This window comes from Tenrec ecaudatus, chromosome 4, assembly GCF_050624435.1.
Source record: "Tenrec ecaudatus isolate mTenEca1 chromosome 4, mTenEca1.hap1, whole genome shotgun sequence".
In the NCBI taxonomy this organism is placed as follows: domain Eukaryota; kingdom Metazoa; phylum Chordata; class Mammalia; order Afrosoricida; family Tenrecidae; genus Tenrec; species Tenrec ecaudatus.
Window position 1 is genome coordinate 56,475,684 of NC_134533.1, and position 13,980 is coordinate 56,489,663.

A 13,980-nucleotide genomic window follows, 5' to 3' on the forward strand; every position below is an offset into this window, starting at 1 on the left:
CCCTGACCCTTTACCCCATTGAGAAAAACCATCATTCTCTGCATTGACTCTCAGTAGACTTGCGCATGACATCCCAACAAGACTTCACAAGGAGGAGAGACTAAAAATCCTTTCAGGAAGATGAGCACCTCAGCCTCTGTCTTGTGCTTCAATAGTAAAAAACAACATAAAGTCCCTGATTTCAGTACAGAGACAGCCTTCTATGGCACTCTTTGCCCAACACATTAAGTTCCCAGGACAGACACCTAAGGAAGGGCTTCACCCTAGTATTAGTTTTTGGTCAATTCTGTGGTATTTTCTTACCTGTTGTCGAATTTCTTCCTCCATTTTCACTGGGGAGCCCAATTCTGCCACTTGCTTGACACCTTCGCTGGCGTATCCTCCATATTCCCACAGCACGTAATTCTTGGAGTGGGATCCGCCGATGATTGCAGACCAGTGATTGGCCCGACCTGGGGAAGCCAACCAGGATGCAGTTAACATGTGACTAAAACACGAGTGTCTTAGATGATACAGAGATGTCATTTAACCAGGACAGGATGGCACTTTAGCCGCCGCTCTTGCCCTATTGTGTGTTATGTTTTGTGCAGAATTCCCCATTCTTAGAAGTAGTAAGCAAGCAAGTAAGTATTGGGAAAGTGCAGATAGGGCAATAGAAGATGTAGGACTGAGACACAGCATGGATTTCATCTGGTACAGTCGCAGGGAAGGGGGCAGCTGAGGTTGTCAAGGCCGATCAGATTTGCAGAGTAGGAGAGGGGGGAACAACCACTATTGGCAGACTCAGAAACATTAAGTCAGACTGTGTGTTTGGGGAGCCATAGTTACACGGCATCGCTGCGTTACACACCGTCCAGGGGGACAGCAGGGAACGGTGCTGGGGAGGTAGGGAAGGGCCTGCTCATGGAGGGCCTTGTTTGTCTGCTTAGAAAATTGGAATGTCATTTGCATGGGTCTGGACCCCACTGAAGGGTTCTGGTCAGGAAGACATTGGTCACATTTGAATTTTAGATACATCATCGGAATAGACTATTAGTGGGGAGGAAAACCCCCACTAGTGGAGAGCTGGAAAGAGGAACAAAGAACAGCAAATACACTTAAGGGATTGGATACATGGCAGTGACCCGTCCACAGCGGTTTGGTGACAATCACACAGGAAGGTGACTGTAGGGGTAAGCAGGAGGGAATTAATGCATAGCACACGATCAGGGAGAGAACAGAAACATACGTGGGTAGGGCCAAGAAAGAACTGGATTCGGTTCTTTTATGAAAGCCTGAGGGGTGGGGGAGAGGAGGGCATCAACGTCGAACATCAGCACCACGCTGAATTTGTTTTTGCATCTTATTTACATGTGGTGACTGTAAAAAGACCCCAAACCCACTTCCATCAAGTAGATGCCGACTCACAATGATGCTAGATTGGGCTTCTGTGCAGGGAATGCTGGGTCTGAAATGCGCCTAGCAGCCCAGCACCTAAGCCACAGTGCCACCAACTCCATGCAATAGACTTCTCTAAAGTGTTCAAAAAGCAAAGACGTCACTCTGAGGACCACGGTCGGGATATTTTCAATCACCTCCCATGTATGTGAAAGCTGGACAAGTAAGAAGGAAATTGGAAAATAATTGATGCATTTGAATTATGAAGCTAGCAGAGAACACTGGGAATACCGCAGACTGCCAGGAAAACGGCCAGTTTGAAACCACCAGCTGCTCCTTGGGAGAAAGCTGAGGCTTTCTGCTCTTGTAAAGATGGACACTCTTGGGAAACCAGAGGGGCAGCTCCACTCTGTGCTGCTGGGCCGCTCTGAGTAGGAATTGACTGATGGCAGGGAGCTGGAGGAACGAACAGGGCTGTCTTGGAAGAAGTACAACTAGAATGCTCCTGGGAAGGGAGGGTGTTGCGGTTTCATCTCACGTGCTTTGGACATGTTGTCAGGAGGGACCAGTTCCCCGGAGAAGAACATCATAGTTGGAACAGAGGAGGCTCAGTGAACAAGAGGAATTTCCTCAAGATCAATCGACACAGTGGCCACAACAATGGCTCAAGGCGAGCAATGAGCGGCGAGGTCAGGACAGTGGCTTGTTCACATGTACGCAGGGTTCCTGTGAGCCAGCCCTGACGTGATGACACCGAACAGCACCGTCATCAACAAGTTACATATAGTTAACCACAGGGTTAGATCGGTTCTCACAATTCCTCAGATGGTTCTAGAAAATCTCCAGTTAAAGAACATTTTTCAGGCACAGCTGCAAAGAGAAACTTGAGCCAGGTGACCCAGCTGACATTTGCACCTGGTGACCTAGAGTGGGAACAACTTTCCATCCTGCCTCACCAACAGAGAAAACGATTCTGCAGAGTCTGGGTCTTAAAGGCTTGTTTTAGAGCAAGCAGCCATGCAAACCAATGTCAACTAAGTCCATATGGAAGAAGCACACGAGCCCATGTGATCCAAGGATTGTCAATAATGAAATCCAAATACGAGGGAGGGAACGGTATCGGAGTTTAAGCTGTGAACACCAGTTTGAAGAAGGCGATGGATGACAGTGGAAGCCCAAAATTCATTTTCAGGGGCCCCACGTGGGGTAAGCCTCCTGCAAATCCCCTCTGACATAGTCCAGAGGTGTGAGTGGTCTTACTGTCAGACAAAGGGCATTGTAGTTCCAGGAAGGTCTTCGAGTTGGAAGGTTGACCTCGCGACTGCAGCAATGGTCTCCTGCTCGATGATGGTGCAGGACCACACAGTGTTTCGTTGCTTTGTGCATTGGGTCGCTGTGAGTCAGAATTGATTTGCTGCCTCTGAACAATCAGCACCACGGCAGTTAATTAGAAGGTAATGTCTAACCAGTTGACTTCCCTTTTGACTAATCTTAAAGTTGCTTCAGTTTTTAAATATTTTCTACTTTCTTTTTGTTTGAGGTTTTTCTATGTTTTGTGTAGGGATTGTTATTGTGTTTTTTTGTTGTTGTTTTTGCTTAATAGCTTCCTTTTTGTGTTTCGTCTGATTTTCTGAATATGAACTCCAGGATAGGTAGATCCACAGAGACAGTAACTATATTGCTAAGTGCCGGGGGACGTGTCAAGGGGAGGGGGGGAGACTTGGGGAGCTAAGAACAATGAGTATGAGACAAAAATGTTCTGAAATTGATGATTCCACAAATCTTAATATGATCTAACAATTAAATTGTATGATGTGTGAAATATATGCCAATAAAAGTACTTCAAAAAAAGAAAAGAAAATGATTCTGCACAGGACCTATTTCTACCTGTTACTATGCGATCCTCTCCTCTATGGGCACATTAAGAACATTGGCCCAAACCTGGGCTGCAACATTTTGCTCACAGAGGGGAGGGAGGTACACTCTGACATAGTCCGATGACATCACCATGTGAATCTATTCAGTTAGTTGGCCATCATTTCCCATACATCAAGGGAAATGCAGACTCTGGGTTCATCTCTCATCTTTCAAGAGAAGGCGGATGGGAGATTCTTCTGAGTGTTTCTCCAGTCATTTCCTGGGTGGGCCGAGTGTTTTGGTTATCTTCTCACTCAAGAGTGCTGCTTGCTTATGAGGAAAACTGGTAATCAATTATGACCTTTGAACACATGACCAAAGGGAGACCAGCTCCAGTCTGGCTGGTTACACCAAAATACCTGCTAGCTCTAGACCCATCCTACCTGCGCTCTGTGGCTCAGCACATGCTGCTGCTTCTGTGCCCTCTTCTTGGCCAACTCTTAGCCATACTTTATCACGAGCCTGCCAAGGACCCACACCCAGAGCTGTTCCAAGCCCTAGTTCAGTCACATTTATCACCACTGTTGCCAGTCTATTTCCCCACTAGACTGTAAGCTCCTCTCGGGAGTCAGTCCTACTGCTGATCCGTGTCTCACACTGAGTCTGATACATCGACCGAGCAGTATTTTATCTAAACTGTGCGATGGAAAGCTGGCAGTATGTGTGTTTAAGCATCAGAGAGCAGCTGTGCACATATCTGATTCAGTGTGACAGTGCGCAAGTCTGTGTTCAGCCGGACCTCGGCCACCTCTCAGGAACGCGCTCAGCTACCCAACATGCTGTCAGAAAAAGGGCATCAGTCTTAAAGCCGGGAAACAGTCATTCAAATCCAAGCATCGCCCCCAACTACCTGCATAAACTTGATCAAATTCCAGTTACTTAATCTCCTTGGGTTTCCAGCTCCCTTACGAACCTATTATATGTCAATAGTGCTTTCACATATATTATCAGCCTTTTGGATCTGTGATGAGAATGAAATGAAATTCTAAATAAGATAATGCATGTAAAATCACTATTGGCACATGGTAGGCACTCAGTAGTTAGAACTTTCTCTTTCTTAGCAGGTAAGAAGTCTAAAAGAAGTGAGTAAAACATGAAAGTTGCCCTTAATTAAGTGCAAGAGGTAAGAAATTAATATAATATGGAGTAAGATATGTAAGAGAAATGGCAACAAGGTCAACCACATAAGGCTTAAGGTATGGACCCAGATAGGTCTTTATGATTTATTTATTCCCCTTCTATTAACTATGTAAGGCGCCCCAGTGGTGGAGTGGTTAGGCATTAGGCTTTGATCCACCAGATCAGCTGTTCCAATTACCAGCCACTTTTCGGGAGGAAAACAGGGTTTCTACCCCTGTAAACAGTTACAGTCTCAGAAACTCACTGGGGGCAGTTCTGCCTTATCCTACAGGGTTGCGATGAGTCAGCCTTGACTCAATGGCAATGAGGTTTATGAACTATGTACCAAGCACAATGGCAGAGGCTGGATACTGACAGGTATCATATAGAGAGCTAGTCCTGGAAGGGTGTATAGTCTTGGGTATTTGGCAGGGGGGCAGATGAATAAGCAGATTCATTATAATCCAACATGATTAGGGTTATTATAAAACACAAGAATACAGAACAGAAGGGATGGAATGAGCTCGTTCCAAATTCCCCAAATCCGAAGCATCAAATTACAAAGGCATTGAGTGCAGACAAGCACGCACCAGAAGGGTGGGGTCTGCCCGTGTGGGCCCTTATGCTGGAATATAATTTCTCTGTGCCTGCTCCATCTGTAAGGGGAGGAGAGGACCCAGATCTCATCCTCTCTTGGGGAACAATGCAAATAATTTCAGTATTAGAAAGGTGGTGGTATGAGGTGAGTGGTAGTCAGGCAGGTGAAGAACACAGCAGAGCAAAGAGGTAAGGTGACCCTGCCAGATTATGGCTCCAGGCTTCCACTGGTAGCCACGACTCAGCCATTCATTCTCTCAGGACCTGTTTCTCTTTAACATCAGGAACAATAATGACCAGGCTGGACCACCTCCCAGAGATGTGAATTGACTGACTTAAAAAGACTACAAGAGCTGAAAAGAACTGTACGAAAAAAAGACTCCAGTATGATTACAGAGATGAGGGGTCTTCAAGAAGATCATGGAAAAAATGCCTTATCTTTTAATTCTATTTTTCCATGCGCTTTTGGTTCTCCTTTATGCAGCACTCTGAGAACCCACAGGAAGAACTCAAGAGATGAAGAAGTGACAAAGCTTCCCCACTTAGAGGAGATCTTCCAAAGACATGAACAGAAAGGAGAACAAATTTGAAGTGGGGAAGGTGATGCAGCTATCAGAGCAAGAATTTTTATTAGTAATGTAGATTGAAAAGCAAAACACTGACATCGAGTTGATGCCAATTCATAGCAGCCCTCCAGCACAGGGCAGAATGCCTTGTGGGCTTCTGTAACTCTCTACGGGGAGGTGTGGGGAGCCCCACCTTCCCTCAACTAGTGGTTTGGGACTGTTGACTTTACAGTTAGCAGTTCAATTTTTTGCAGTAAGAGTAACCACTATACCACCAGGACTACTAATAATGTACATAAGAGGTATTAAATACCAATTGGGTATTAGGTATGACCCAATCCTTATCACAACCGCCTTCTCATTTTATAGATGAGGAAACGTGGGCCTCGAGAGGTTAAATGACCTTTTCAGTTCACAGAACTAGTGATGGACAAAGCTGGGGTCCAAATCCAGGTGCACTTGACTCCAGAGCACACCATCTCTTCTAAGATGAAAAAGGTCAGGGCCAGCTTGTGGAGGGTGCAGAGACACCATCTGTGGTAAAGGGCATCGAGATGGAGGGTGGAGGGAGGGGGAATCATGACGGACTCCTTCTGGCAAGAAGGCCATTACCATTGTTGGCACATACTGAACAGTACTATGTGCCGGGCACTGTGCCAAGGAACTTGACTAATTATCTCATTAAACACTCAAAAAAGGAAAACCTTTTGATATGTACATACACACATACCCAAAGCCATGATTTCCATTTATCATATGAGAAAGCTTAGAACAGGTAATTGAGTAAATCCAGGATCATAGAAGCATGAGAGAAGAAGTTGGAAGTCAAATCTGGGTCTGTTTGGTACCATAGCCTACTTCTTCTTCACCAAACTGTATCATATCTGCATTAGGAAACTCCCAGTGGTAGGAAGAGAGGGTTCAAGATCAAGGAGACTGAAGGGGCGGTCCTTCAACATTCCTTGCATGAGTTGTGTAAAGTGTTTGCATAGTGGCTACGTGTTGGGCTGCTAACTGTATGGTCAGCGGTTGAAAACCACCAGCCACTCCTGTGGAGAAAGAGGAGACTTTCTACTCCCATAGAGAGTTACAGTCTCGGAAACCTACAAGGGTGGGTCTACCCTGTCCTACAGGATTGCCATGTGTCAAATCAACTCAATGGTAATGAGTAAGAATGGCCAGAGAAATGGAAATATGGGATTACAGATATGAGTCAGTAAGAGGGAAGATAGGCCAGTGCTTAGGAGGTCATTTGATAAAGGAGTTAAAACTTTAACTTTTAGATTCAGACCGACATGTACCCTCACCTCAGTTCTGCGGCTTTCTAGCTTGAACATGGTAGTTTATCATGGTTTATGGTTTCTTCATCTGTGACCTGCCTCCTGCTGAAGGCTATGAATTCACGATGAGTGTCTGACACATAAAATGGGACCCATAGATAACATCTAATTGAACTAGATATTTGGCAGGCCAGATTTAGACAAGTTTGTGGATGGCATGGGGATCAAAGGGAATCTGACCAGGGTACTTGATGGCAGTTTGACTTACAGAGCTGACAGAGACATCAGGTGCAAGGAAGTGAATCTGAGAATGTGGCAAAGAATCGTATGACTTGGTCTTGGTGGCATAGGGTCTGCAGAGCTGGGACACAGAGATGTTTTCCCTGGGCTCCACCAGCCTCTTGGACATAGGAGGAGCAAGACAAAGAGAGAAGCTTCCAGAGATGTGGGAGGGATAAAAGGCCCAGGTTAATGTTTGTGACTTTCTCCAAGGAGTATGTTAGAAGCTATCTTTGTGGCCCTTGTTGAAACGCTGGGTCTTCAAAAGCAGAGTCAGAGACGCAAAACGTCTACCAACCCCCTTCAACTCTCAGGTAAGAGCTTTGGTTCTCATGCCCTTCATTGGTCCAGCAGTATTTCAAGTGACCTGCTTGTATCTAGTTTGAACTACTTCCAATAGCATGGATGCAGTTTAGATAGATTAGATGCAGATGGAAAGCTGGGAGAAATCCGTTAGACATTTTGAATGTGTGATGATGGGTTAACCATGTGCAGTGGTCTGAAAGACACTCCGGAAGGATTGTGAATGTGCATTCAATAACCTCCTGTCTGGCAATTTTCAATTGCCGGAGCTGATGCTAACTTACCAGTGTTCATAATGATGCCCCAAAGCCAGCATGGATCAAACAACACCCGCGTCTGGCACTGTCTCTGTATTGGAGAGGCATGCTGTACTCTAGATGGATTCTCTTAAGCATTCTGCACATGTTAGATGTTCAGCGACAGCCCAGATTTCCTGACTACTCTTGTCAGTGGCCACGGTCCTTTGAAAATCCTAATCCTACAGCATACCACTTATTTATATCTTTGACACCCGTTCACAGAACTTGACTGGAAAATGACTAACAAACTCAATCATTGTGTATGTTACAACCTTCTGTTATCCCACCTCTGCTTCCTCCACTGTCTTCAGCTCTATGTGGGCCCTGCATGAACTGGTACGGAATTTACTCTTGTAGCTACAACCAAGTTCCTCCCATGTCAAAGTCTCAGCTTCCCGCCCCCCTTTACCTCTCAGTAGATGACCTTACCACTGAATACCACTAACTTCTCCTGAGAGGATCAAGGTCAATCCTTCCACAGATTCCTCCATGCACATGTGGCTGGTGACTCACAGAAAAATGTTGGGGGTCTGCCAGTCTTATTCACCAGAGTCTCTTGGATCACCCTTTCCTCCTGCCCTTGTTATTCTCACTCTAGGAACCGTTCCAGAAACTTCCTGGATTCTGATGCTTTGAATTTGGCTACAGAACTTGACTCCTCTTGGATTTGCCCCTGGGTGCTGCCCAGGACACAGCTTGTACTTGCATTTTGGCTCTTCCTGCTCTTGGCTGCTTTCGGGACTCACCCTAAGTTGCTCTGGTTTTCAGGATCTCATCTCAGGATGGCTTCCTGGCCGAAAACATGCATGAGGATTTCTCTTCCCTCAGTTGGAGCAGAAACCCTCAACCTTTCATCTTTCTGCCTTCCTCACTCAGCTAGCCTTGCTTTCCTTCCTAAGGACTCACATGAAGTCTTTCCCTTTTCTGGGGAAACCTCTTATACGTAGGCAATTGATTATGGTCTCTTCCATTTCTTCTGAGGCTTTCAGTAATATTATTCCATTAAATTGCCTTCATTTATTGAATGAAAATGTATTAGATAAATTCTGTTCTAAACCAGGAACTGGAAAATGAAAGCTCACCATCTATTTTTTAATTCAATAAAGTTTTAAAATTGTATATATTGTTTGTTACTGCTTTCACACTAAATGGTAGAGTTGAGTAGTTATAAGAGAGAGCACCTGGACAACAAACCTTAGCATATTCAATCCGCTTCTTTGGAAAGAAAATTGCCAACATCTGTAGTCGACTACAGAGACTCCAAGATGATCAGACTTCATCATTGCCACTGAGATTTTAGACTGGAGAGTGGGTGGAGAGCATGGAGGACAGACAATGACAATAAGGTTCATGTGATACAACCTTGAAAAGACACACACACACACACACACACACACACACACACACACACACACACCCCTGAAAGGGTCACCTAACTCAGATTGCACTAAAGAAGACTTCTGGAGAAGATGGCAGCTGAACTAGCGTTTGACAGATAAGTAGGACATATTGTTATTAGATGTCACCAAGTTGGTTCCAATGCACAGTGACCTGGTCGACAACAGAACAAAACACTGCTTGGTCCTACACCACCCTCACAAGTATCCTTATGCTGGAGCCCAGGGTTGCAGCCACTGTATCCGTCCATCTGCCGAGGGCCTTCCTCTTTTTCGCTGCCCCTCCACTTTACCAAACATGCTGTCCTTCTCCAGGGACTGGTCTCCTGACAACGTGTCCAAAGTATGAGATGCCATGTTTTCCCATCCATGCCTCGAAGGAGAATTCTGGTTGTACTTCTTCCAAGATAAATCTGTTTGTTCTTTTGGCAGTCCAGGGTATTTTCAGTATTCTGTGCCAGAACCATAATTCAAATCTATCGATTCTTATTCAATGTCCAACTTTCACATGCATATGAGGCCATTGAAAATACCATGGCTTGGGTCAGGCACATCTGAGTCCTCAAAGCAACCACTTTAAAGAAGTCACGTGCACCAAAATGACCCAATGCAATATCATTTGATCTCTTGACTGCTGCTTCCATGAGCATTGATTGTGGATCCAAGCAAGATGAAATGCTTCACAACTTCGATTATAGTGCTGTGCACTACACCATCAGGGCTTCTGACAATACTCATGATTAAATATGAAAGGATTAAAAAAAAGATTACAGCAACTATGTTTGGGATTCTAAAGTGGTAATCTTGATAAGTTTTCTCAAAAGCTACAGGACAATTATAGGGGCTTATTAAGTGTTAAGAAAATGAAAAACTTCATTTCATTTGGGGAAAAGGCCAAGGAAGTTGTGCAGATGGATCTGTTTCCCCATCATAACAATATACCTGCTAGGTTTTTAAGGGCAGCAAGGACGGTGCTATGAGAATTTCATTGGAAAATCTTACTCCATCCAACCTAGAGCCTTGATATTTAGATTTATTATTGTTCTCTCACCTCAACGAACATTTAGAAGGAACACAATTTGTGTCCCTAAAGAATGCCAAATTTGCCCTGTCAGTGTTGTGCAAAAATAGAAGAGTGCAGAATTCTCCGGGGAAGGGTTTTATAACAGAGAGAAGGAAATAATGCCTTCAGAAGTGTACAGAGTTAGATGGAGGATATTTTGCAAACTGATACTTTTTGTATTTCTGTTTAATAAAGCCTTCGATGATGTTGCAACAGTGTGTGCATGTATTGCTAATGTGTAGCACACAACTTCTGTTGCTGGCTCTGGTGGAACAAATTGCCCTGGAACTGCCCTCTAGCCACGTGGAACTATAACACTGGGCCAAAGACATAAAACAAAGGTCTTCAGATGTCAGAAAACAGACAGCAAAGAACAGCAGTCACTGACAAAAGAGAAATCCCGGTTTCCCCCGGATTTCTCTTTGGGTCAGTCTGCAGTGTGCGCTGCAGCAATGTAGACCACCAACAGACCCAGAGAATTGGGCAGACAAGGATGCAGAGGTAGAAATTCAGTGCTGAGAGATGAACAGGATTTAGTAGTAACAAGATCAGAGAGGGGGAACGTTCACAGAGGAGCTTTACAAATATTCCTAGCAGCCCCCCAGTACGTCTTTCCCAAACATTAAGCAGAAAGCACACGGGCAAGGCAAGACTACACAAAGCCTATTTGAGAATAGCTTCTGGGAAGCTATGAGCTGCATGGAGAATGCAGTGGACACAATGAGTAATTCCAACCCCCTCCATGAAAGAGATTTTGCTGACCATTCTAAGCATTTGGCTGAGATGCTAGAAAAGCCACAGCATCGAAGTAAAACTACTTTAACCCTTGTGTAAGGCCTTCTCTATAGTCACTCTAACAACGCTTTAAAAATAAGCCTTAAAATAGCATTAAGCATATACATTAGTAAACTAATCATCTGTCATATCAGAACTTCATCATCTTTAAAGGAAGAGAGCAAAGGCATACAATGAATGATATAACATTATAATGTCTATCATACAATAAAGAAATACTAGACATGTTTAGGTACAACAGAATGTGGCCCATAACACGGTAAAAGTCACTAAAAACAATCCTGAGATGACTGAGATGTGGGGATTAGCATACTAGAACTTTGTAACAGCTCCTGTAAGCCTGTTCTGGGCCTTAAAGGAAGCTATGGACAGAAGGAATGAACAGATGAGGACAATCCTAGCAGAGAAATAGAAACTATTAAAATACAATAAATAAACATACCAGAACTGAAAAACAAATACTTGTCTTAGGACATGGCAAAAGAACATTTAATTAAGCTTAAAGGAGACAACAGAAACAATTTAAAATGAAACACATTTTTGAAGGAAAAAAAGAGAAATATATCAACTGAATTTCTGTGCCTTGTAGGATAATATTAATAATAATAATAATAGGTTTAGCACAGGGATAACTGGAGTCCCAGAAGGAGAGAAAATATTTGAAGAAGCAATGCCTGATAATGACCTACGTTTGATTAAAAATTTCAGCCAACAGATTTTAGGACTTAAACAAAACTCAAGTCTAGGAAACTGGTACTTAAATCATGAGAAAAACTTAAACGTCACTGTTGGTGGGGATAGAAGATGCTTTATAATCAAGGAAACAAACAAACAGCCCACCAGACTTTAAGATGAGGCTTTCTGCAGCCACAGGGGCAGTTCTACCTCGTCCTGCAAGGTCACTAGAAGGAGGGGGAGTGGGAGGAGGAAACAAAGATCAGCATCAATACTGGCTTCACAAACAAGGCAAGCTAGACCTTTGGCACACATTTCTAAAGATGTGGGCAAAAATCAAGAAGCAGACAGCACTGGGAGATGTAAAGTCCCACTTGGTGGATGGAGCACATGGTGGCAATGGGAGCAGAAGTCAAATATAGAGACAGACGTTCCCAGATGCAAGTGGAAGGGCATCTGATACAAGCTGAGGGTCCAAGGGGGCTGCTCAGGGTTCACATTCCAGCTTCCGGAGTTGAGGTGAGGAAATAGCAAGAGGCTGGGAGGGAAGAAAGCAAAGCCAATGCGGCATCTCTGTCCTGAGACCTAGCGCAGAGGTTTGAGTGTAGAGGCAACTGAGGAATCCCAAGATGAACAAAGGAACCAGGGGCCTGATTCTAGAAACACACTCAACTCACTGCATTGAAGCTGACTCTGTAGGACAGGGTAGAACTGCCCCTCAGAGTGTCTGAGACCAGAGATCTTTAAAGAACTTTCTGTCCACAGGGAATCCAGGACCGATAAGCCCCTCAGGACCAATAATGAGAGTAGCGATACCAGGAGGGTAAGGGAAAGATGAGGGGGGGAAAGGGGGAACCAAACACAATGATCAACATATAACCCCCTCCCAGGGAGATGGACAATAGAAAAGTGGGTGAAGGGAGACAGCAGCTGATGGAGGCCTTGAAAAAAAAAAGATAAAATATCAAGGGTTCATGAGTGAGGGAAGGTGGGGGAGGGGAAAACGAGCTGATACCAAGGGCTCAAGTAGAAAGAAAATGTTTTGAAAATGTTAATGGAAACGTATGTACAAATGTGCTTGATACAATGGATGGATGTATGGATCGTGATAATAATTGCAAGAGCCCCCAATAAAATGATTTAAAAAAAGAAAAAGAAAGAACTCTGTCCCATACAGGTATTACCTTGGGAACTGGGAGATAATTGTAATCTGTAACACCTGAGGGGACGTTACTCTGTGCTTTACATAGTGTTACGCATCGCTACGGTGAACACCTGTAGCAGCTAGACAGTTTGCAGGAGAAGCCTGCAGGTGAACTAAGATGTTCGCTCCAGCAGTTGGATGTTGTGGCTTGCGTCACATTCCTGCAGTAACCTCTGATTTCAGCCCGAACAATGGAAGGCAGGTGTGAGCATACTCTGTGCTGTCGTTGAGTGTCCACCTCAGTATACGGGGCTTCCTTCCATGTATCACCTCATGGCGCTCTCAGAAGCTTCAAGAGTTTTGGCCAGCAAGCAAGTATCTGAGAATGCCGGCAACTTAATGTTCTTTGACCCGTGGGCATGGGTTCTGTCGGGCAATTGTGGAAATTGGACACATTTGGAAAGCGTTCACTACACTTCTCAGAGGTCCTCACAGCATCACCGCCAAGGATGTGACATCAACAACACGCCCAGGTGGACTCCGCTTACCGTGTTCCGTCCTTCTCGACTCCCTCCCTGTTGCTTTATAGATAACCTTCTACATGAACGACTCCACCTAGAGCTTTGCCTCGTGGTTTGTTACTGGGAGAACTCCAATGGAGACGGGTCTCGTCCACTGCGACCACACATCTGGGCCTAAGCAGCTATAAAATACAGCACATGGATAGACGGGGGTGGCTAGGCCCGCTCCGCCTCTATCTGTCCGCAGAGTGGTTCCATAAACCACAGATGATCCTTGTCACCACTCCACCCAAAGCTAGCGATGTTGTCTCCACTGTCATTGCCAGCACTATCAGTCACTGTTCTCGTCACCATCATATCATTGTGATCACAGCCATTGACTAAGCATGTTCCCCATCTTTCCGTATTGCTGCTGCTAGGTCCCACTGACTGGGATCTGGCTCATAGTCACTCTCTGTACAACAAAGGGAGACACTGCCGGACCCTGTGGGATCTCCAGTTGGTCTGATTAAAAGTCTTTTTTCATGGACCAATGAGGAAGGGTCCGTCCTGATAACATGTTCAAAGTACGTACGCGAGACGAAGTCTCATCACTTTGCTTCTCAGGAACATTCTGGTTGTACTTTCAAGGCAAATTAGTTTCTTCTT

At 44.7% G+C, this 13,980-nt stretch overlaps 1 protein-coding gene across 1 annotated transcript in view; it reads right to left on the reverse strand.

Moving 5' to 3' along the window:
• SPON1 (spondin 1) overlaps positions 1–13,980 on the reverse strand; it is a 355,481-nt gene that overhangs the window by 141,708 nt on the left and 199,793 nt on the right. The window contains exon 6 of the mRNA XM_075546022.1: positions 304–452. Within this exon, the coding sequence (XP_075402137.1) occupies positions 304–452 (149 nt within the window). The remainder of the gene's footprint in view (positions 1–303; positions 453–13,980) is intronic.